Consider the following 23,244-nt stretch of genomic DNA (forward strand, 5'->3'; position numbering starts at 1 on the left):
GTTGGGATTAGTTACAGAAAGATTAAAGTATTAGTTGACCCTGTATTCAAGGCCTAACAGGAAGTTTGTGAACTTTCGTGAACTGTTTTTGAAGGGTGATCACTTTCAGTTTACTTGCATTAATTGCAATTAATCGCATCCAAAATAAAAGTTTGTTTTTACATAATATATGTGTGTGTGTGATGTATGTAAATATACACACATACATGTATATATTTAAGAAATACATGTAATATATATTTATATTTATATATAATATAAATCATATATAAATATGAATATACAGTATATATATATATATACAGTGGGTACAGAAAGTATTCAGACCCCCTTAAAATTTTCACTCTGTTATATTGCAGCCATTTGCTAAAATCATTTAAGTTAATTTTTTTTCCTCATTAATGTACACACAGCACCCCACATTGACAGAAAAACACAGAATCGTTGACATTTTTGCAGATTAAAGATTTCAAAAATATTATATGCATGTATGTGTGTGTATTTATATATACATATGAATATACACAGTATGCATTGCACACATATATAAACACAAACTTTTATTTTGGATGCGATTAATCGATTTGACAGCACTATTAACTTCTTGTTCATCACTCTTTTATGTAAAGTCAGTATACTACAAACAAGAGTGCTGTTGTATTGAACAGATCAGTTGTTTAAATGTATCGCTTACGTATTGAATGGTAGAATGAGTGATGCTTCTTTTGAAATAATACTACAGTTTGCCACTTCTGTTTGTGTCTGCTCCAGAATCGTCAGCCTATGATGAATCAGATGACTGGAGTGTCAAATATGAACCTACCTCTAAGACCCAACGTTCCGAATCAGGTACATCGAATCGCTTCCTGCATTCTCCCTTGTGCTCCGATCTCGAGCTTGCCTAAACTCTCTGTCTTCCCAGGGGACAATCAATGCTCAGATGCTGGCGCAGCGGCAGAGAGAGCTGCTGAGTAATCACTTGCGCCAGCGTCAACTGGACCAACAACGGCAGCAGCAGCAACAACAGCAGCAGCAGCAACAGCGCAGCATGGTCATGCGAGCCCAGGGCCTCAACCTGCCACCCAACATGGCGGCGGCCGCAGCAGGCATGCCCGGAGCCATGAGCAACCCGCGGATCCCCCAGGCCAACCCCCAGCAGTTCCCCTATCCGCCCAACTACGGTACAGGACTGGCCTCGCCACCCCCCTCCAGCAGCCCTTTCTCCCCCGGTTCTCCCAACCTCCCCGCCCCCCAGCTCCTCTCCCACAACGCCATGCATGGCTCTCAGATGAGTCTAGCTAACCAGGGGATGCTGGGCAGTCTGAGCGGACAGTTTGGGGCTGTTATGAGCCCTCAAATGCAGCACAGTGCCTTTCAGTTCCCCAGCTCAGGTACTGCCTGCCCTTTCTCTCTGTCTGTGTGTCATGCGCTTTCACACACACGCACAAACACCTGCGACCAGCAACACTACAGGCTGAACTTGTGTGATCTGAACGTGCGGTGAAAAATCAATGACGTCCAGGGCCAGTCAACATGGTTTAATCAGAAATGCAATAGTCCAGATACAGGTCAGCTGTGTAAAAATACTAGTCCAGCAACTGCAGTCAAATCCAGTCTTATAAAATGATATTCTAAAAGAATTAAATACTTATTTTGATGCAAAAATTAGCATTTTGACACCATTTGCTATCCCCCATGTTGTTGGGTTTTAACTTTTTTCTTTTGTGGAACACAAAATGTGATTATTTTAACCTTCCAGCCAGCTTTTTGTAAAATATAATAAAAGTGAATGAAGACTAAACTTCAACTGTAAAGCTGCTTTGACACAATCTGCATTGTAAATAGCGCTATATAAATAATGGTGACTTGACTTGACTAAACTCAAAAATGACAAAAAAAGCACCATAATTGTGTTAAAAATAAAAAGATATTCTTAAAAATTCATCTTTTGTGTTCCATGGAAAGACATGTTGTTATTGTTAATAAAAATGATTAAAAATATTTTCGGTAATTGAATTAAACCTGAAATAAAATATAAATATTAAATGAAAAACCTGAACCTAAAAAGCTTGCCTTGGCAAGTAACGAAATTAAGTTCTAAAATTACTAAAACTTAAATTAAACAGAAAACTGAAAATATAAAAATAAAATCTAATTTAATATCTTGTAATATTATTTGAATAATAGTATTCAAATAATACTAAAATAGCACATGAAGTAAGACATTCAGGTTTTGGAATGATGTGAGGTTGAATAAATAATGACAGTATTTAGATTTTTTTTTTTTGTAAATAACTAAATTGATGAGATTTATATTTTCTGGATTATATTATCATGTATGAGATTAGATGCTGCCATAAAATTAAAGACCAAAATTCATTAGTATCTAGTAATGTTTCACTGTCTCAACTTTAAAAACTGTTTCATTGAGTATTTGGGTTTTTAAATATCTGTTTGTAGTTGTCAAGTCAAGTACTGTAAGCTAATAAGTTATTTAGCACTTTATGCTAGTTAATCAGTGTTAAATTATTGTATTTATGTAGGTGCCCTTGAAAGATTATAATGCTTATGGTAGAACATGGCACTAGAGGGCAGCAGAGTCACTTTAATGTTTTCCCACATGTAATCAGAATATATAACAGCAATATTTCAGGTTATTTTACAACTTAATGTCTGTAAACAGCATGCTATCTATTACCACAGAAAATTATGATTCGCAGCTCAGCTTGTAAAAACAAATAGTGTGATAATTTGCATATTTTAAACTTTGCCACCCACTCAATGACCCTGTTGGGTTTCCATTGAAATTACATACTAATTGCATTTTGCATTCTTTTTTACAAACTGAAGTACGAGTTGAAGTTATTCTGTGGTAAACAGCAAAATTCAACAGATCAGAAACATTAAGAATAATGTTAATATATAATAAATAATAATAACATAATAATCCAGAACGTCCATCTTTGTACTTTGCCACAGTAGATCTATTTGTAACACATGAGCTACTGATGCAGTCAAAGCCAGTATCATTTAAGCCAAGCTTACGTTGTGTTAAACTGTTGATAATTGTGCTTGTGTCTATGCCTGTGCTGAGTCATGTGTGTCAGTGTCTGTCCTGCCTAGACTAATTGGCTGATGGTGATCAGTGGAGGCGGAGCAGTTGATTTTTAAACCAATTATGCGATGACCCAGACCCCACCCCCAATCCCGCCCATTACCCACCCACCCCTCTTTTCTCTGGCTGTCTCAGCCACTAACATTAACCTGCACGTGTAACTCTGCCTTACTGCCTGCTTATAACACCTCTAAACCCCTCTAGTATACTCTCGATTCCTCACTTTTGATTATGGAGATGGGCTGAAATATTCTCAGTATGATTTCTGCTTTGACATTTCTAAAAATGATGATCAGCTAATCTAAACCACAAATGTGTTTAGACTTTGATTTTGTCATTTTTAATCATTGTTCCTGTCATAGTTGCAATTATAATGAATTTCTAGGTGCTAAATGTGGATGTTGTTTGACAGCGTGAGAGTGAATATGATGTGAAAAGTGCTATACAATAATGATTTCTTGATTTGTGTTAAATATTTCTTTGATGTATGCTTATTTCGAACCAGAATTTGTCTCCTCATGTGTCTGCATGTGCGTGTGTGTGTGTGTGTGTGTTAGGTATGAGTCAGCAGTCGGACGGCGGGTTCGGTGGTGCCGCCACCCCTCAGAGCCCCCTCATGTCTCCCAGGATGGGCCACGCCCAGAGTCCCATGATGCAGCAGGCGCAGGGCAACACCTCTTTCCAGTCCTCCCCTGACATGAACGGCTGGACACAGGGCAACATGAATGCCAACAGGTGCAGTTTTACGTCTTGCATGACACTCGCTCTCACACAAAATAAGCACCAGGTTTTGGTTTAAACTTTTTTATTGGTATGTTGACATATTTGCAGTTGTTTGAATACATATTTCTCCATTTTGTGTGTGTGTACAGTGGTGGCCAAAATGATTAGAACACTAGTATTTTCACCAGCTAAAAATGGTTTGAAGTCAGTTATTTCTATCTTTTGCTGTAGTGTGTCAGTAGAAAATATCAGTTTACATTCCCAAACATTAATTTTGACATTAATTTTAATAGTCCAGTGAGATTTTTGTTTGCACAAGGAGTCTGACAACAGCCAGTGCTCCACACAGAGATCTGATTACATGAAGAAACAGACTAAATCCAGAAGAACTGTGGCAACGTCTCCAAGATGCTCCAAGAAACCTATACCTGCAAAGCTACCTGAAAAACTATGCACAAGTGCACCGAGGGCAAAAGCTGCTTTAAACGCAAAGGATGGTCACACCAAATGTTGATTTCATTTAGTTAATAGAAGTTAATTGATAAAGAAAATCTCTTTGACATTATTTTTGACAGCATCCTCATTTTACAGCATTTTTACACAAGTGCCTAAAACTTTTAAGAGTACTGTAGCTTTGCAGGTAGGTCTCTTGAAGCATCTTGGAGACGTTGCCACAGTTCTACTGGATTTAATCTGTTTCTTCATGTAATCTCAGACAGACTGGATGATGATGAGATCAGATCTCTGTGTGGAGCACTGGCTGTTGTCAGACTCCTTGTGCAAACAAAACAAACAAAAATCTCACTGGACTATTAGCCTACAATTAATGGCTAAATGAATGTTTGGAAATGTAAACTGATATTTCCAACTGACACACTACAGCAAAAGATAGAAATAACTGACTTAAAACCATTTTTATCTGGTGAAAATACTAGTGTTCTAATCATTTTGCCACCACTGTATATATTATATTATATTATATTATATACTACATAAATACTATATAACTAGTAAATAGCACTACATAAATCCAATAATTTAACACTGCTTAAGCATAAAGTGCTAAATAACCCATTAGACATATTTGCAATTGTTTAAATACATATTTTTCCATGTTGTGTGTGTGTGTGTGTGTGTGTGTGTGTGTGTATATGTATGTATATGTATATATATATATATACACACAACAGTTCTTTCTAGTCCTTGAATCTGATTGGCTGAGAGCCTTTTCCAGCGGTGCAATATTCTAGTGATAACAGCACTTGCAGTATTTCTCATAGCGAGTGTCATGGCGAACAGCCAAATCCACTATATTTTTATAAATAATACTGTTTTTGTGTCACAAAAAAAAAGAACATTTTCTCAGGAAGCTAAACGAAATGTTTTTACCACCTGAAGGATCTTATATTTATCTGCTTCCCTCCACAGTATGTTCACTCAGCAGTCGCCACCTCAGTTCGGCCAGCAGGCCAATAACAACATGTACAATGGTAACGGCATGAACCTCAATGTGTCCATGGCCACCAACTCAAGCAGCATGGGCCAAATGGGCAACCAGATGAGCATGAGCTCTATGAACTCTGGACCTGGGGGCGGCATGGCCAACATGGGCCCTGAACAGGTTAGACAAACACACACACACAAGTCAGTTTCTGAGTCATGTGACACCTTTGTCTATGAAAAGTGTGAACGTTTATTGCCTTTTTGGGAACCCATTGGAGCTCTGCTGTTCCCAACAGTCAACTAAACTAGATGGTTTAAAAGCTCAAGCTACTTTAAAAACACATCTTTAAAGTGAAACTGCTTTACAGCGCTTGTCAGACTCTCAAACTTTTGATCACTAATGAAGCTCATTTAAACTCCCCAATGTTCCACCCAGGAGTTTAGTAAAAAGCGATGCGCCGTAGATTTATTGGATGCATTTATTTACTCAAACCATTAGATGTAGAATGTCTAATGGTCAGACTTTAAGTGTCTGAGGTCACCAAATAGCGTAGTTGACTCTGCAACTAGCTTGTTAATAATTTACTCTAATTATCCTCGGTAATTTTGCAGATGAGAGGGATGATGCAGAACTAGATGTAATAGGAGCGTGATGTGATTAGTTGCTGGCAATTAGTGCCCGTTCGAGGTGGATAAAGAGATCATGTATGCAGACATGACAGACTTTGAGTGCTAAATATCAGACATGACGTCTATAAGTCAGCTAGGGTTTGACCAAACATACCCGCACACACCTACCTGCACTCCCTGAACTTCATTTTAACTAAATATTAATATCCTATATTGTGGTTTCATCATATAAATAACAGTTTTAAGTGCATTTTCTTCGTGTGTTATGTAAGTTATAAATACATTTGTATATTATTTATAAGTATGTTTATCATTCAAAGGTTTGGGCTCAACATTTTCATTTTGAATTTTATTTTATTTTAAAAGAAATTGATACTTTTATTCTGCAAGTGCATTAAATTGATGAAAAGTTTCGGTAAAGAGATTTCGAATGTTCCAAAATATTTCTATTTCAATAAATGCTATTCTTTTGAACTTTCTATTCAGCAAATTCTGAAAAAGAAATATATCACATTTCCAAAAAATATTAATCGACTTATTTCAACACTGATGACAATCAAAAATGTTTCTTAAGCACCGAATCATCATATTAGAATGATTTCTAAAGGATCACGTGACACTGAAGACTGGAGTAATTTTTACTTTTTTTTTTTTTTTTATCAAATAAATGCAGGTTTGGTGAACATAAGAAACTTCTTTCTCAAACTTTTTTATCTTTTTCTTTAAAAATAGTTCTTTAATATATTTTCTTAAGTGATGCACTCTCGCCAGTAACATAAAGATTTTTATGCTTTACACAGTCCGCTGCAGCTTTTAAGCTTCATTAAATAGTATGAATATTTAACCAAGTTGCATCAGTTTGATCATGTGCACTTCGTGTTTTTATAAGTCCATAGGCCGTTGAAATCTCAGTCTGCTGATTTATTCCCAAGATGTGTGTATATTCACTAGTCTTTTAATAATTTAGCATTTTGCCATTAGTGGAGGTTTAATTAATTATTACTCTCTGTTTTTTAGCTGTAATTATCTCTTCATGACAACACAAAGTTTGGCATTAACAACACATTTCAGTGAGGGGTACATGAAACTGGGTTACAAGAGCTTTTAAAAAGTACTTTACCTGTCATGATTTATTACAGTATTTCTTTGGCTCATGGCCCACCCAGTCAAAGCTGCCAGAATAGACAAATAGTGTAAAAAAATAAAAATACTACGTGCTTCATGCAAAATAATATTCCACAATCATAGTCTCATAAATTTTTGTTGTTTGTGTATATATTTTAAAAATGAATGTGTAAAATACGAAAAACAGACAGACCTCTTTGACAGTGGCAACAACCACATATTTAGGAAACAGATATGCAGTGAACACCTCGTGACAAATAACTTAAAGCAAACACAAAAACACCACTAAATAGCCCAGAAAACATTAAAACAGTAGTATATTCATGCCATGATGCATGCTGGGAACTGTAGTCCTGCCTCTATCAGTGCAAGTATCACTATTACCTATTAAGGCAAAATTACAACTTAAAGGGATAGTACACCTAAAAATGAAAATTATCATCATTTACTCACCCCCATGTCAATCTAAACCCATAATACTTTGGTTAGTTTCAAAACACAAATAAAGATATTTTAATGAAACCTGAAAGGTTTCTGTCCCTCCACTGATAATCCAGGTTAGAAGATCCAAAAAGGTTATAAAAGCGAATCTATATGAATCGAGAAGTTAAAATCCAAGTCTTATGATGATCACTTTATATGAACTTAATTTATATGAACTTTAATTTAATTTAGGCGTTTAGTTACATGTAAATAATGATCGACACATACACAGAGCATTTCACATTTAGTAAACATGGTTAAGCTCAAATGTGTGAGCGAGATTTGTGGGTGAACTATACCTTAGTTATTTACAACTTAATTATTGTTAATTAATAATATACATTACCACAATGTGAACGGCCTCATACATGATTTCTGTGAAAAATATGCTTCTATGGTTTTGAGTCTAAGACCTGATTTCTTTTTCTCTTTCCCACAGCAGAAGTATTGTTGACCCGGGGCAGACGACATCCCAATGCAGTAAAGCGAGTTTAATGAAGATGTTTCATGAGTGATTTTCAGCCGCATCGTGATCACGGAGAGTTTGGAGTGATGCTGTGCTATTTAAGCTGCTATCGGGGCTGTACGGGTCTTTAGAGAGCCTGTCGACTGCCCCCTTCTGGACATCTCTAGAGGATGCATCAGGGGTACTGGAGCTCAGAGGAGATGGACACTCTCCCTCACACAAACACACGCTCTCACACACACACACACACACACACACACACACACTGACACTTTGATCTTCTGGACCTAGAAACCCCCCCTCCTTCAGTCGAGCACGGCCTTCTGTCTCGTACTTACACTGCAAGCCCTTTCCGTCAGTCTGCTCCGTTGCATTCACCGTAGTGTGACTTAGGTCTCCCCTGAAAAGACTCCGTGACAGTGGCATCGGAATCCTTGTCTCCCATGAATGTATTCCTCCCTCTCTTTTTCCCTGTCTTTCTTCCTCTGGACTTCAGGCTCTTCTTAAGATTACGTTCTTTTTGCGCAGCCATCTTTCTCTCTGACTCCTTTCCAATCTGACGTTCCAAAACAGGCAAGAAGACTGCATTTGAAATCCACGCTCAAAAATGTTTTCCACGCCACGCCATTTTGCCTTTTTGTTTTCTTTTTTGTTTTGTTTCAGAGTGCAAATAAAGATAGAATGATGTTGAAATGGAATCTACATATAGATTATGAGAATTCAGATGATGGTTTGTAAAACTAGACTTAATTTAGTCAAGAGGTTTATTGTGTATTAAATTAAGTTTTATTCTAATGTATAGTTTCTTTTTAAAATAACATTGTAGATTTCTTTATAAAGCATCGGTTAGAACGAGAAAAACCACTCAGAGTGGATATGAATTGCCTCAGAATAAGAAAAACGTTCAACATACCTATGGATTTTGTTTTCCTTGGTCCAGTAGTTTCAGAAAGAACGTGATTTTTGTGGTTAGTAAAATGAAATGCTGGTAGATTGTAAATACCTATAATGGGAAGGGGGGAATCTGTTTCATATTATATTTATTTTTTTATTTTGTTTTTCAAAGTATTTCCCCTTCCTCCCATCAAAGTCCGGTCTTAACTGTTTCTGGAACGGATTTTCTCACGACGAGCGTGTTCGTTTGGCGGGAAGAGGAAGATGTGCTGATTCCTATGGTAGCCTACTAAGGAAGGGAAGCTGGGGTGAGGTGGTCCTTCTTTCCTGGGTGGGGGTCTGGGAGGGTCCTGTGTGTACAGTGTACAGATACTTGCTTGCTTCTAAGCCTTTAGCCGGGAGCCCCACCGGAGGAAACCAACACAGCCATAAACTCAACACTGAAGCGTGCTTGCTTTGTTGTGTGGAGTGATGTGCTTCATGCCAGATGCGATCGGTACAAGGTGTGTGTAAGAAAAGACAACAAGCAATAAATTTAAATCCAATGTAACTTGAGATTTTATTTTGTTTTGTTTTGTAATTTTTGTACAGGACTTTTCAGGAGACACATTTTTGCTCCCCGGTTCAAACAAACTCAGTATTAAAGACAGATTTTTTATTGTGGTTTCTATTTTGAGAAAAACAACAAAGAGATGTCTAAAACTAGCCTACTTGTTCCTCAGTGAAAAGCAGGTTTAAGTTCTGGTATAGCCAAAAAAAAATTAATGAATAAATAAAAAAACAGCATTTATGTTTTGCGTGGCTATCCTATTCCTACATTCACACTTAATTTTCGCCGTCTTGAAAAGCCGGATCAACGGTTCAGATTTGGATCACTACAGGCACGTGAACTCAACGCTGTAATGTAGGCTACGCAATACAGTTCGTGTTTTCGGACGTTTTTCGTTGCCTATTTGAGAACGAAACCAAATTTCTTTGCCTTTTAATTGATCGGTAGACTTACACATAAGTTAACACTTTCATTTTGTTTTTGTCTCATGTCTGCACACAGTTTGTATCGGGGTTAGATTGTCAGCCTTTAGCTTTCGCTGAAAATATCGCCATGTCATCTGTGTTTAAGCTGGTGTATTAAAAAAACAAGAAAGTAGGCTACTACATGTTTTTATTAAGTATATACTGTGTGTACCAGCAGCAACTGAGGTTTGCGACGACCAGCTCTGTCATTATGCGCTGAAGGTGTCGTGGTTGTGTACGAATATACCTGGTGTTTTGGTATAGCTTTAGCTTTTCCTTTTGAACACTGTAAATACGAATTTGATTTCACATTGTTTGGGTGAAACGTCACTCTGCCCACCATTCAAAACTTTCTGTATCCTTTGAGAATCGCCTGCATTCTCACGTGGGTTAAAAACTTGATTTAGCCTAATAATCGATTCCAGTGCTAGCGTTTGTCGACTAAATCGAGCACTCATTTATTCCGAGCTTTTTTTATCACAATTTTGATGAATGTTGGATGCCTTGAACAAGGACTGACATCCAGACGCATCTATCATATTGGAGAATAGCCAGTTTTGAGGTCGTACCTGTACCACTACCCTCTGCAAAGTCCAAAGATTGTCAAGATTTTGAAATAAATATAAGCCATGATGTGAAGGTGGTGCAGAGTTTTCTAGTCTTTTTATCAGTGCTAGTGCAAAAAGAGCCATTTGTCCTAAAATAAATAAATCAATGGAATTGTAACGGCTATTGAATTTCCTAAAATTGTCTTTACCTTACCCTTTTTTTCTGAGACTTTAAATGTCTTTTTGTATAGTCTGCCAATTTCTTAGAGCTAAATGCAACAACCTTGAAATGCTAAAACTTAGCATATTGCCTTAGATCTGTTTTACTGTCTTGTATATTACAAACGTTGTCTGTATTATATTTGTATAGTGAACCATTGACAGGATCGACCCAGTTCATTACTGCTCATCTATTGCTGGATACCTACATAGGCCTACCTGTCTCTCTTTCTCTCTCTATTCCCTCACACACCTGCACTCTCGCTCTCCTCGGTCTCAATATTGCTCATTTTCCATGTTTTGTTTGTGATCAGTTGTGGGTTTTATTATTTGTACAGTCTTGATTTTGCCCTCTCAGTTATGTGTGAGAATGAAGATGATGCAATGGGAAATCGAAGCAATATGTAATTTATAAGGACTTTTTGGAGAACGCTTACAGTGTTGCGCTCCTGAGATGTATTTTCCCCCCAGTTGTGGTCACAAACATCTCTGTTCATCCGCATCGATGTGTGTAATCTTAGTGTGAGCCTTTTATGCAAAGTTAGATATACCGAGAGCAATTTAAATACAGTTATGCAAGTTGTCAACTATAATATGGCTTTGCTGATGCTATTTGATGTTGAATCAAATTGAATTGTAAATAAAGAATTCTGTTATTGCAACATTTATAATCATCTCACGGCTCATGTTTTCACTTCCAGAGAAAATGTTATTCGTCTCGTCTGTGTGATGCATAGATCTTTATAAAAGGGTTTGGATATTTAAAAAGGTGGAAAACCTTGTTATGGGATAGTTATTATTGAATTAATAATACTATAAGCCAGCGTCGGCGCCACGGGGGGGCCTGAGGGGGCCCGGCCCGGCCACCTCGGTCACTGTGCCCCCTCACCTCTGGTGCCGTCTCCGTAGTGGGCGCCCTGATTTTAGTCGGTGAGGCAAGGTACTGCCCTGGGAAGGTCTCCCAGGCTGTTAAATACACAGATTAAAAGCGAAATGTTTTCATTTCGGTTCGTTCTTAGCAAAACATTTTTTTTTTCGTTCAGGTTATGCAGAGCGAAATAAGAACGGTGCTGCATTTAGAAAGAATTCTTATTAACTTTGCTATTATTCTTGAATTTTCAAACTGCTAACACTTTGCACTTTGCAGTTTCGAATTATGCCTTTACTAAATTGTGCCTGCCCCCTCACTTTGTGCGCTCTGGCGCCGACCCAGCTATAAGCGCTTGCTGGTTTTGCCAGGACGGGTTAATGGATGAAACGCCAAATACTAATGCAACAAAACGTGTTTATTCCAATGTAAAATTGGCAAAAAATAAATAAAATGTAATGCACTTATGCCTTGTTTAATAGAATGCCAGAAAACACTGACAATATAGATATTTTGTTGAATTTGTCTCTGCATATTTGTGGTAAGTTGTTTGGTTTAATAATAAATTATTTTGTATAATAATAATATATTTTATTTAATAAATTATTTTTTGCTATACGAAAAAAAAGTAAGCAAAAGTTGCCTTAAACCCACAAAAAATGCATTTATGCGTAGCATGTTAGGCCTATTATTTATATGATATAAATGTTATTAGTATAGTAGTATTGCTGGTGCTAATAATGACAGTAACACATTTTGTTACTGTAATTTGTGGTAACCTATATTAAGTTTACTTAATATTAAGTATGTTTGATATTAGGTTTCAATAATTTATTAGCTAGCCTATATATAGCTAAACCAAAAACTAAAAGAAAAAATACGTTGTAGCCTGTGTGGCTCACAGCAGAACTAGTTAATGAATATAAATCATTCATAACAGTAATAGTTATTGTGCTTATTATTTAGAACAGTAAGGCCTATGTCTTTAGCTCAAAATGTGTAATTGTGCATAAGTTTTAAATCCTGCACCTTCTTTGCCATTTTATTCAAATGAAGTCTTTTTTTCGTAATAAAGCACATCTGGCTGTGAGTAGTACGTGATAGTGCTGTGATACTTCAGTAGATGCTTCGTCTGTGATGTAACTCCATGCTCATGCACGCAGTTAATTCCCATTATTCAACTAATGCTGCCGATGACGTTCGTTTTCACAAAGAGCCTCTAAACGGAACCCGTGCCGTTCACACCGTCGCCCGGTTAGGAGCGGATAACAGTGCGCAGTAGTTAACACATTAGAGACTTTGCTGCATATGAAAGAGAGCTGTAAGAGGAGGCTACAACGTGTTAAAGTGCAATTCCCAGAGGATGAACCCAGGACTGACCAATGACAGCACAGATCCGGGAAAGGCATCCCCTCTCTAGTAGCTTTCCTACACTCAACCATATGTCTTCAGACCTGTCTCAAGCTTCACACACGCAAGACCTCTGTCCATCTCTCCTGAGTGAAAGGTTCCCCAAACACAAGAGGAGGATCTCAGGACTTGCACAAGTGGTAAGGACATTTGTAAACAATTTCACTAAACAATATTTTTGTAGTTTTGATGACAGTAATAACTTATTTGTGTTTTATATTGTATTGCCATTATGGATTTAAGCCCACTCTTCATGTGCAATAACCAGCTGAGGTCAGGAGTCTATGGAGCATGACACCTTTAATGCTTTTTAAAAGAGTTGGAAAGGCTTCATTAATGGTGACCTTTCTTGCTGACCCTCTGTTCTTAAATTGTAGTGTCACGACCCTCATTAGTCTCTGTTAGTGGCGCGATTTGCAGTTAGTGATCTGTTTAAAAAATGGCCAATTGGAAAATGTAGGGCAATACTGGAAACTTTTGATTTTGAAATCTCTGCAGTAGTCCTGAGTTATTTATTTTTTTAGGTAAATTTACAAAGCATTTCACTTTGTGTTAAACGTTTTCTTTATATTGGCTTTCTGCAGGCAAAATCTGTGTATTTAGAAAGTCGCATTTTTGGTTTGTTTGTGTTGCAAACTTTTACTTGCTCAGTAGAGATACACTCCTAAAAATAAAGATTGCAATAACCAGATCAAAATGGTTCTTGGTCTTCGCTGAACATTTGCAAAGAAACATTGAAGAATCTTTGTTTTTAAGAGTGGAAGCATGTCTCATTACGCTTCTTTTACTTTAGTTTTGAATTGAGACTAAATGGGTCAATATACATTTAAAGAAAACTTTGTTGAATTGTTGTCTAAAAAGTCAAATCAAAATTGTTGCAAACTGCAAGTTTTAAAGCTACAGATGGAGAAAATCTAAATGAAAATCTATTTTCTATAATTAAAAAAAAAAAGTTGGATGGAAACAAATATATTTTTATAATGCTGAAAATATTTACAGTCTACAGAGCTGAATACAAACTGCAAGTGAAGTTCTCCTCGGACCCCCCCCTCATCAGCTGTGGCGATGTCGGTGTCTCTCTCCAGTCACCCCGCAGTGAGGGACAGGAGTCTGGCTGTCTACCCGTCTATGCCCGGCGCGCACAGCATCTTCCATCCGCTCAAGTCTCTGGGCCGCATGGTGACCGACGCACAGACAATCATGCCGTTTAACTTCGCCGGGACTCCGTCTTTTTTCAGCCACAACAGCCACCAGACCGCGGTGTTCCACGAACAGATCCTCAACGTGTCCAGCATGCCGTATTTCCAGCACATGCAGCAGTCACAAAGCATGTACCCCAGACATGACGAGCAGAGCACCGGCTCTCCGTCCGAGTTCAGCAGCCCGTCCAGCGGAAAGTCTTCTTCGGCTTCGTCATCTCCGGTTAAAGCCAGTTTCAGCAGTCTGCGGGCCGCAGATCCATTACCAGAACACACGCACATCTACAGTTTTACAGAGGAAGACCTCTTCAATGTCCTGTACGGATATTCCAAAAAACAAGGGCAAAATGTTGGACATGCGATCTCTGGACTATCATTTCCTCCCAGTACAGGTAGGTCTATATAATAATCATTGGATTTTTTTAGTGCGACGAAGTAATTTTATTGTGCTGAACAAAAAAAAAGAAAGAAAAAGGAAAACAAATCTGGCAATATGTATTCTGTTGCACACATTGATAATGTGACTTAAATATTTTACGTACGTTACGTTGTTACAATTACTATACTTTTCATTATATTTAAATGCCACATTCTTCTAGTTTTTCATGTTTAATTTCCAAAATTTTTAACTCATGTTTCTTTAATTAATTAGCTGATCGTCGTCTTCTCCCTGTTGATACCGAAGGATTTGAACTTCCAGAAGGTAAATTAACTTTCTTTTTCTTTCTTTCTTGCTTTCTTTCTTTTTCTTTTTCTTTTTCTTTTTCTTTTTCTTTTTCTTTTTCTTTCTTTTTCTTTTTCTTTTTCTTTCTTTTCTTTCTTTCTTTCTTTCTTTCTTTCTTTCTTTCCTTCCTTCCTTCAGAATTTATAGTCTGAAGTTTACAGCTGGCAATTTTATGGAGTGTGTCTTGAATTTTTCAGGTTTATCGATTCTCCAAACTAATTGTGGAAGCCTTTCCCATTATGGAATATTTGCTGATAAAAGCACAATTCCAAAAGGCACCAGGTTTGGACCGTTTCAGGGCAAACTTGTAAACACAAGTGAGATCAAAACCTATGATGACAACACTCTCATGTGGGAGGTAAATAACAAATGTTAAATAAATAAAATTATAATTTAAATGCAGATTTTGTATAAAACGTCTGCCTGGAACACTTGATTATCAAGTGCCATAATGCATACAACTATTTACTGATATGAAATAGTTATATTAAATTCCAAACCTTTTTTTTTTTTCCTATGCTAAGATCTTTGAGAACGGCCGCTTGAGTCACTTTGTGGATGGAAGAGGCGCTCCAGGGAATTGGATGTCCTCGGTGAAGTGCGCGCGCTTCCCCGAGGAGCAGAACCTGATTGCGGTCCAGTGTGAAGGCCAGATATACTATGAGGCCTGCAAAGAGATCCGAGCCGGCCAGGAACTCCTGGTCTGGTACGGAGACTGCTATGTGCAATTCCTGGGTATTCCTCTCACCTTCAAAGATTTTACTGATGACACTGAGCGAGCTGAAGGTATGCAAATGTATCACCTCATATAACCCTTTAGATAGAGATTTATAGCTCAATACGTTCTGCTATTTAAGATTATAACGTGTCAGTATTTGCAAATTGCTCACGTCTCCGTGTGTCATCGTTTCAGATTCTGGAGAGGGTTTCAAGTGTGATCGCTGTGGTAAAGTGTTTGCTTACAAGTACTACAGAGACAAACACTTGAAATACACGCGCTGCGTGGATCAGGGCGACAGAAAGTTCCCCTGCCACCTCTGCACCAGGTCTTTCGAGAAAAGAGACCGGCTCCGAATCCACATTCTCCATGTGCATGAAAAACACAGACCACATAAGGTAAATATATCTTCTTCAGTCTGATTCATTGAAGACTTGAAGGAAAGAACAGCTACGGTGCTGAAAGAACAGCTCCCTTGTAAAAAAGCTGCAGAAAACCGAAGCCTAAACAGAAAATATTCAAGCATTGCCATTTTACTAATATTCTCACGCTCAACGTATTTTGAATTGTTTGGTTAAGAATAAGTTTGGGTTTATATGCATCTATAAGGGTCTTTCAGCGAAGTGGATGCCTTTTTCATTTTGGAACGCTGATTTAACTTAGAATTTTTATTTAAGATTACACGGATTATGATTTTGTTATTTATTTATATAATTATAGCATAGTTTAATTAAAGGGGGGGGGGTTGAAATGACAGGAACTGACTAATAAGATGGGAATACAGTTTTTGTAACATGTACATTTAAATCTAAATGCTTTTAGCTTTTATTTCCTTTATTCAATCAAATTATAATTTATTGCTATTACAGCCAGGATAAATCGAAAACAAACAAATAAAATTAATTTTATTGTAATTTTTATAGGTTATTTTTGCCGGCCATAACACTGATGTTAGTCACTTTTTTACACATAATGAGGGACGCAAAAGCACCCTTTTCAAGGAATGGCCTGGATGCTTTAATGTTTTGGTAAAACTTTTTGCCATTTCAATACAGCGTCTTGAGTCTTGAATGTAATTTGTGTCCCCTTTTTTCCCTCCTAGTGCTCCGTGTGCGGCAAAAGTTTCTCGCAGTCCTCCAGTCTGAACAAACACATGCGCGTGCACTCAGGAGAGCGGCCTTACAAATGTGTTTACTGTAACAAGGTGAGTAATGCTCGGTGCTTCATTTTGAGGATTTGACTAATTTCATGGTGCATCTGAGCGCTTATTAGGAGTTTCACTTTTAGAAGACACATGCTAATTAATGGCAGATGCACCTCCAGTGCTTTGTGCATGAGGATTATGCTTTAATTTATGACACTCAAAGAGACAAAAGTTTCTCTGTGGCTTTGTTGCAACGCGTCTCCTTCTATTCTTAAAGGGTGACTTACGCGTGCGTTAAGAGCCTTTCAATGGTCATGTCACTGGTCGTGTCTGTGCTGTTTGTGGACTGCCAGAGACAGTTTTATTTCTACACTCTAAAAAATGCTGGGTTAAATACAACCCAGTGTTGTATTTAACCCAGCATTTTTTAGAGTGTAGTAGCCTATAGACCTAGGGTGGCTATAACATGGCTATAAAAATGCAAATATGCAAAAATGTTCATATGATGGTTAGGTTGTAGTGAGAATTTATTTAAATATTATTATTGTTGTTATTTTATAGCCAATAATAAAAAATAGTGTAGTAAACGATTTAAGTAAACAGGATGTCCATATTTAGATAATAAAGTTGTGTGTAGTGTATGTATATTAGCTTCCATTATTCAATATGATTCATGAACACGTATTTTTTGATTGTCTCAGGCGTTCACGGCCTCTAGCATCCTCCGCACGCACATCCGCCAGCACTCCGGCGAGCGGCCGTTCAAGTGCAAACACTGCGGGAAAGCGTTCGCCTCTCACGCGGCCCACGACAGCCACGTCCGACGGACACACTCCAAAGACAAGCCCTTCTCCTGCGATGTGTGTGGAACCACTTTCCAAGAAGCACAAAAGTTAAAATATCACATGACGACGCATAAAAGTACGATGACATATTAAGCTTCTTCCCGGGATTTCATTTAGGCATTAGTAGCTATAGACGACTTGGAAATTTGGAAAGGACTGAAAATGATCGACAAGAGAAAAACAATGATTGAAACAGAACGGGAGATTAGGGGGTTAAATTTGAATGATATGAACAGCCTATATTTGTTGGATTCATATGAGGCATTTATTAACATAATAGGTTATATATTTATGTAGGCTTATAATAAAACCTAACTCTCTCCCCTCAGAACGACCACTTTTGAACAGCACTGTTGTTCTTCCTGGAGACGAAAACTCGCTCTTCCCCACCAAAGATTCTTTACATGCACAGAAACAGCTGGGAGACAATTTCTCTTTCCCCGGGATGACCAGCATCACCTCCGAGTACAGACCCTGGAACTAATGCTTCAACACTGTTTCTGTTTGTTATTCCGCCTTTTCCTTGCAAAGATGACTTGCGTCAATGTTGTTTGGTATTGTGTATTTTATTTAATAGTTACCTGTCCCCTAAGAAAATATTTTCGCTTTAATTTTATTATTTTAAATGTTGCTGCTATTTATTAAAATGTATTTGTCTAGAGAAATACGTGTTTTTGTCGGCCTACTTTTTAAAGTTAGCTCAAAGCAAATATATCGTCTTGTAATAATGAGCTGCACAACCAAAGCCAATTAATAAAACCAAAGACGAAATTATGATTATTATTATTACTACTGATTGTCCTGTTATCTGTCGTTCTTTTCTATTTGTACAGTCTTTATCATGAGCTGTAACTGCTGTTCAGATATGTCAGTGTGTGTCGGATCGTCTGCAAACTGAAAATTAAAATGAATGATATGAAAAATATCTGTTATAATTTAAATGTTTTGGTTTTCCCTGAAACTTTTTGAAAATTGCTAAAGGAATGTATGAGGGTTTGTGCTGATTTTAAAATAATTGTCAATGCATCATTTTTTGCAGCTTCGATATGCTATTTTTAATTCAAATCGATCGAAAAAAAATTAATTTCAATACTATTTTCACAACTGTAATACAACTTTAATTTCAATACTATTTTCTCATTAAGATGAATTAAGACTATGAAACGAAATCCAACAAATTCCCACATTTAAAAAAAAAAGAAGTCAGATCAGTTGTAAATCTATTTCAGATTTCTCTCCTTTTCTCTCTTTTACACAGAGCTAGAGTTTTATACAGGGGGTGGCCAAGGCTATTTCAGGGGGTCCATAGACCATGACAGAAAATCAGTGTATAACTCCAACCTGGCATTAAAACAAACATGACTAAATCCTACGATTGCTGATTAGGTCTACTTCACATTACCCCACATTAGAATTATACCGTAACTTCAAATGTTAGTCTAATGAAACTTATTTCTATTACTTCTATCAGTGGTTGGAGCAAAAGATCTAACATTAACTTGTAGGCTACAGTGAATTTTGTAAATGTTGTTCAGGGAGCCTAAAACTTCAACTTACTGCAAACAGGGCTGCCAGCTTTTGTGTTCAGCCTGGAGTGAGAATTATTCAGGATTAATTAACAAGCCTGCGATTAAGTACCAGTAAAATTGTAACATTATACATGTCTTTATCATCACTTTTGATCGATTTATTTTAAAGCATCCTTGCTAAATAAAAGTATTAATTTACAGTATATAACCCCCCCCCCAAAAAAAAAATAAAATAAAATAAAATACTGGCTCCAAGCTTTTAAATGGTAGTGTATAATGTTACAAAAGCTTTTTATTTCAGATAAATGCTGGTCTTTGGATCTTTCTATTCATCAAAATAATCCTGAAAATTGTAGGCTACTCAACTGTTTTAAATATAATAATAATAATAAAAATGTTTCTTGAACAGCAAATCAGCATATTAGAATGATTTCTGAAGGATCATGTGACACTGAAGACTGGAGTAATGATGCTGAAAATTCAGCTTTGCCATCACAGGAATAAATTACATTTTAAAATATATTCAGATAGAAAGCAGTTATTTTAAATAGTAAAAATATTTCACAATATTACTGCTTTTGCTGCATTTTGGATCAAATAAATGGAGGCTTGGTGAGCAGAAGAGAATTCTTTAAAAAAACATAAAAAATCTTGCTGTTCAAAAACTTATGACTGGTAATGTACACTTTATTTTTTTCTCAATTTTTCTAAACTAAACTATACAGGGAACCCAACTGTTAAGGGCATTTTTTATTACTTATAATAAAAAAAGAGCAATTATGAGTAAATATATAGCTAAATGTAATGAGCGCGTACGTTAGAGGCTGGAAATGGACGAGACGAAGCGCGATGCGGAACACCAGACGCGTTGCATCCTTGAGTTCGAGGCTAAAATAAACGCTTCTTTCAGTGCGATTAAACAAAGAAAATGAAATTGTAGCATATTAATTATTGGGGTGGCCGATCAGATGTCAGGGGTGCCCAGTGCCACCCTGGACACCCCTCTGGCTCCGCCAATGTGACAGAAGAGGAGGAGTGTGAACATCCCCCAACAGCAAATTAATGACAATGGACTACTGCAATGAGGTGGTCCGGTGTGGAGAGAATGGAAACAAAGGCGGTCTCACTGACATCTGCTGCCCCCTGATTGTGTCTTCATGCTACCAACTGTCTATGATGGAGAAGGAAAGAGAGAAAAAGGCTTTCTGACAGATTACTCCTTCCACATTCTCCAGGAGTATTCACCTTCTCAAAACACACAAGGACAACAAGGGGTCAAAGGGCACAGCTAAATGTTGCAATCATTTGTCATGCAGTTTGTTGTGATAAAGTCGTATCCTTTCCACTAAGGACTGAAACTCTTTACAAGTGTGTATGAGTTTGTTAAGTTCAATTCATGTTATACTGTATAATAGTCCTGAAATAACATCAGCGACCAAGCAGATGTGGCTTTCTTAGCATCACTCTCAGAAATCATTTAAAGGTGTTGAGCTCTTATCCATAGTCTTTGTTGTGAAGGATTCCCCGGCTAGGCTTCTCATTTGACTGGATTACCTGCAGCGCTTCAGTGGTCCCCTGCCATCAGATTCATCCAGTGCTGGCTCAGGGAGCTGCCATGGATTCCTATTATTAATTTCACCCTCACTGGTTACATACAAAACTGGCCGGGTCATAGGTCAAGCTTCAGAAGACAATTCAATTACCCTCTCATACTTCAGCCGGGAGAGATGCAGGCTTTTCCATTCTGTCAGCTTTTGAAGTTCCCTGGGGCTTCTGGTAGTACACATGTACAGCAGAGCTCATGGTGAGTTAACAGAGCTTGGAGGTATAATAAAATCACAAAGAAGCCCTCAGGGTCAATAATAAAAAGCATCCTATATGATGGCATTTTTGTTCAACCAGAGCCTTGTGAAAAAGAAGTGTGCTTAATTGTATTGAATGTGCACTTGTAGTGTACTTAAATGGACCTGCAGATTATATAATATTAGAGAATATACCCTTTCATGACACTTAAGTGTACTTTTGAAAAGTGCACTTTGTAATAATGTTAATCATGTAATAATGTCAAATCATTTGGTTTCAATAATGCTTTAAAGAAGTCAGTGTTATTTTAGTATAATTTAAATACTATTATAATTTTATCAATATTTTGGGTTAGTTTTTATTTTTATATTAAATATAAAAAATTAGTTAGTTTTATTTTTAGTTAAAGTTTTATTTATTTTATTGAGTTTTTGTCATTTTCATTAGTTAGGTATTATATCTATAGTATTACAAATAAAGAGTTTATTTGCAAAAATAAACTCAACAGACAACTCGGACAACAGTTTTTTTTATTTTTAAAAATCATGTTTTTTTTTTTTAATTATGTTATCATGTTTTTATTGTGTTGTATTGTGTTAGTTAGCTGTTTTTTTTTGTTGTTGTTATTTTTACTTAATCAAAATAACCCAACTGCCGTTTGCTTGAGATTAATTGGAATGCACAATGAAAAAACATGATTTTTGAAAATTGTTAAAAACAGAGTTATCTGTTTTTGCAAATGAACTCTTCAAATTCTCTTATTATTATTTTAGTACATCAAGTTAAATGAAAATGAGAAATGTTGGTTTGGCAACTAGCTGAAATAAAAAAATGTTTTTTGTTTTTTTTTAACTGCATAGTGTAGCTATTCAGTAGGCCACAGGCTTGCCTAGGGGCCCCACGTGTGCAAGGGGCCTTGGATTGGCCGGATTATTTTTTTTATTATTATTTTAAATTTTCTTCAGCCTGAACAAAAAAGACCCTCATTGGCCCATAAGAAACATCAAAGGAGGATTCGTTGCAGAGTGTCTGAAAAAATTAATGTATTGTATTGTAGAATGCACACTCAGCACCGCCTAGAGTTCACGCGATCGTTAAAGGGGTCATATGATGCTGCTAAAAAGAACATTATTTTGTGTATTTGGTGTAATGAAATGTGTTTATGCGGTTTAAGGTTAAAAAAACACATTATTTTCCACATACTGTACATTATTGTTTCTCCTCTATGCCCCACCTTTCTGAAACGCGTCGATTTTTACAAAGCTCATCGGTCTGAAAAAGCGAGGTGTGCTCTGATTGGCTAGCTATCCAGTGCGTTGTGATTGGCCGAATTCCTCAAGCGTGTGATGGAAATGTTACGCCCCTTACCATATTGTGATGCCTGCGGCAACCACATGTGACGACCCCGGGCTGGACTCCTGCTTTGTCCACGGTGAAAGCCGATCTGGTGATCCACAGTGCTAAGTTGAAGTATTTCCTCAGCGACCAGCACGGATCAGCTCCAGGCATGACGAAGCAGATATCGTCGTCTTTTGGAAGACCAAACAAAGTAGTTTCGCTTTCCGGCGGCGGCAACAATACTACAGCGAGAATAAAAGTTACGCCTTCTTTCTTTGTGTGAACATTTGGGCGGCGTTATGCAAATCTTCCCAGATAGTGACGTAGGAATGTGGGGGCGTGTTAGAACCAGCCGTTTTAGGTAGGTGTGACTGACTCTTAACTTTTATAAAGAATATCTCTTTGGATTTGAGACTTTAGTCTTTGCAACTTTACAGATCTTCTTTATGCACCAAGAGCTTGTAACACTCCAAAAAGAAAGGAAAAATTGAAATCGCATCATATGACCCCTTTAAATCGAAACCGAAAGTAAAACGCGCACGCGCATTCAAAAGCGATTTTAATACCCCGCATTTTGAGAGCGACTCCCTGATGCGCGCAAATTAGGCTACATAACATATCTAGGCTGTTATTAGTATATGTAGGCTATAATAGGTTGTATAGTTGTCTATAGCTCTGCATCATGCTTGAAAAATTGGTCTTTGCACTTTGAATATGAGAGAGCACTTATTGTTCGCACTTAATACGACTAAGAACTGTTGTTTATTTTTTGTTATTTATACTGTTTTTATTTCTATGTTCAATTTGTGAAAAGGTGTTCAATTAGGAGGTCAAACGTTCTAGAAGTTCATAATTTATGTACAGTTCTAAGGTCTGAAGAGACTCATGAAACCATACAGGAGAGAAGCCAGTTAGTTGAGCAAAACCTTTTACGGTGCTTGAGTGTTTTTGTTTTAACTGCATATGATAATTCATACTCAGAAAGTAAAACTGAAATGACCTTTAT

General features: G+C 37.1%; 2 protein-coding genes across 6 annotated transcripts in view; both read left to right on the forward strand.

Moving 5' to 3' along the window:
* Window positions 1–10,886, forward strand: part of ncoa2 (nuclear receptor coactivator 2) — a 113,900-nt gene extending 103,014 nt beyond the window's left edge. For 3 of the 5 annotated variants that reach the window (XM_016493318.1, XM_016493319.1, XM_016493320.1), the window contains 5 exons: window positions 772–849; window positions 923–1,391; window positions 3,673–3,850; window positions 5,267–5,459; window positions 7,959–10,886. In XM_016493318.1, the coding sequence (XP_016348804.1) occupies window positions 772–849; window positions 923–1,391; window positions 3,673–3,850; window positions 5,267–5,459; window positions 7,959–7,973 (933 nt within the window). In that variant the 3' untranslated portion in view covers window positions 7,974–10,886. The remainder of the gene's footprint in view (window positions 1–771; window positions 850–922; window positions 1,392–3,672; window positions 3,851–5,266; window positions 5,460–7,958) is intronic. The other 2 variants (XM_016493321.1, XM_016493322.1) reach the window with 2 other exon arrangements.
* Window positions 10,887–14,003: 3,117 nt separating this feature from the next.
* On the forward strand, window positions 14,004–18,154 carry prdm14 (PR domain containing 14). Its single transcript, XM_016493314.1, has 8 exons — window positions 14,004–14,529; window positions 14,790–14,840; window positions 15,059–15,219; window positions 15,386–15,647; window positions 15,775–15,977; window positions 16,682–16,783; window positions 17,425–17,644; window positions 17,898–18,154. The coding sequence occupies exons 1-8, from the start codon at window positions 14,004–14,006 to the stop codon at window positions 18,050–18,052; spliced, it is 1,680 nt and encodes a 559-aa protein (XP_016348800.1). The 3' UTR covers window positions 18,053–18,154.
* The last annotated feature ends 5,090 nt before the right edge of the window (window positions 18,155–23,244 follow it).

This window comes from Sinocyclocheilus anshuiensis, unplaced genomic scaffold, assembly GCF_001515605.1.
Source record: "Sinocyclocheilus anshuiensis isolate Anshui unplaced genomic scaffold, SAMN03320099.WGS_v1.1 scaffold2192, whole genome shotgun sequence".
NCBI classification, from domain to species: Eukaryota; Metazoa; Chordata; class Actinopteri; order Cypriniformes; family Cyprinidae; genus Sinocyclocheilus; species Sinocyclocheilus anshuiensis.

Coding starts and splice junctions, on each gene's coding strand:
- prdm14 (XM_016493314.1), top strand. CDS start 14,004: ATGTCGGTGTCTCTCTCCAGTCACCCCGCAGTGAGGGACAGGAGTCTG. Junction 14,530..14,789: donor ATCATTTCCTCCCAGTACAG/GTAGGTCTATAT, acceptor TTAATTAATTAG/CTGATCGTCGTCTTCTCCCT. Junction 15,220..15,385: donor ACAACACTCTCATGTGGGAG/GTAAATAACAAA, acceptor TCCTATGCTAAG/ATCTTTGAGAACGGCCGCTT.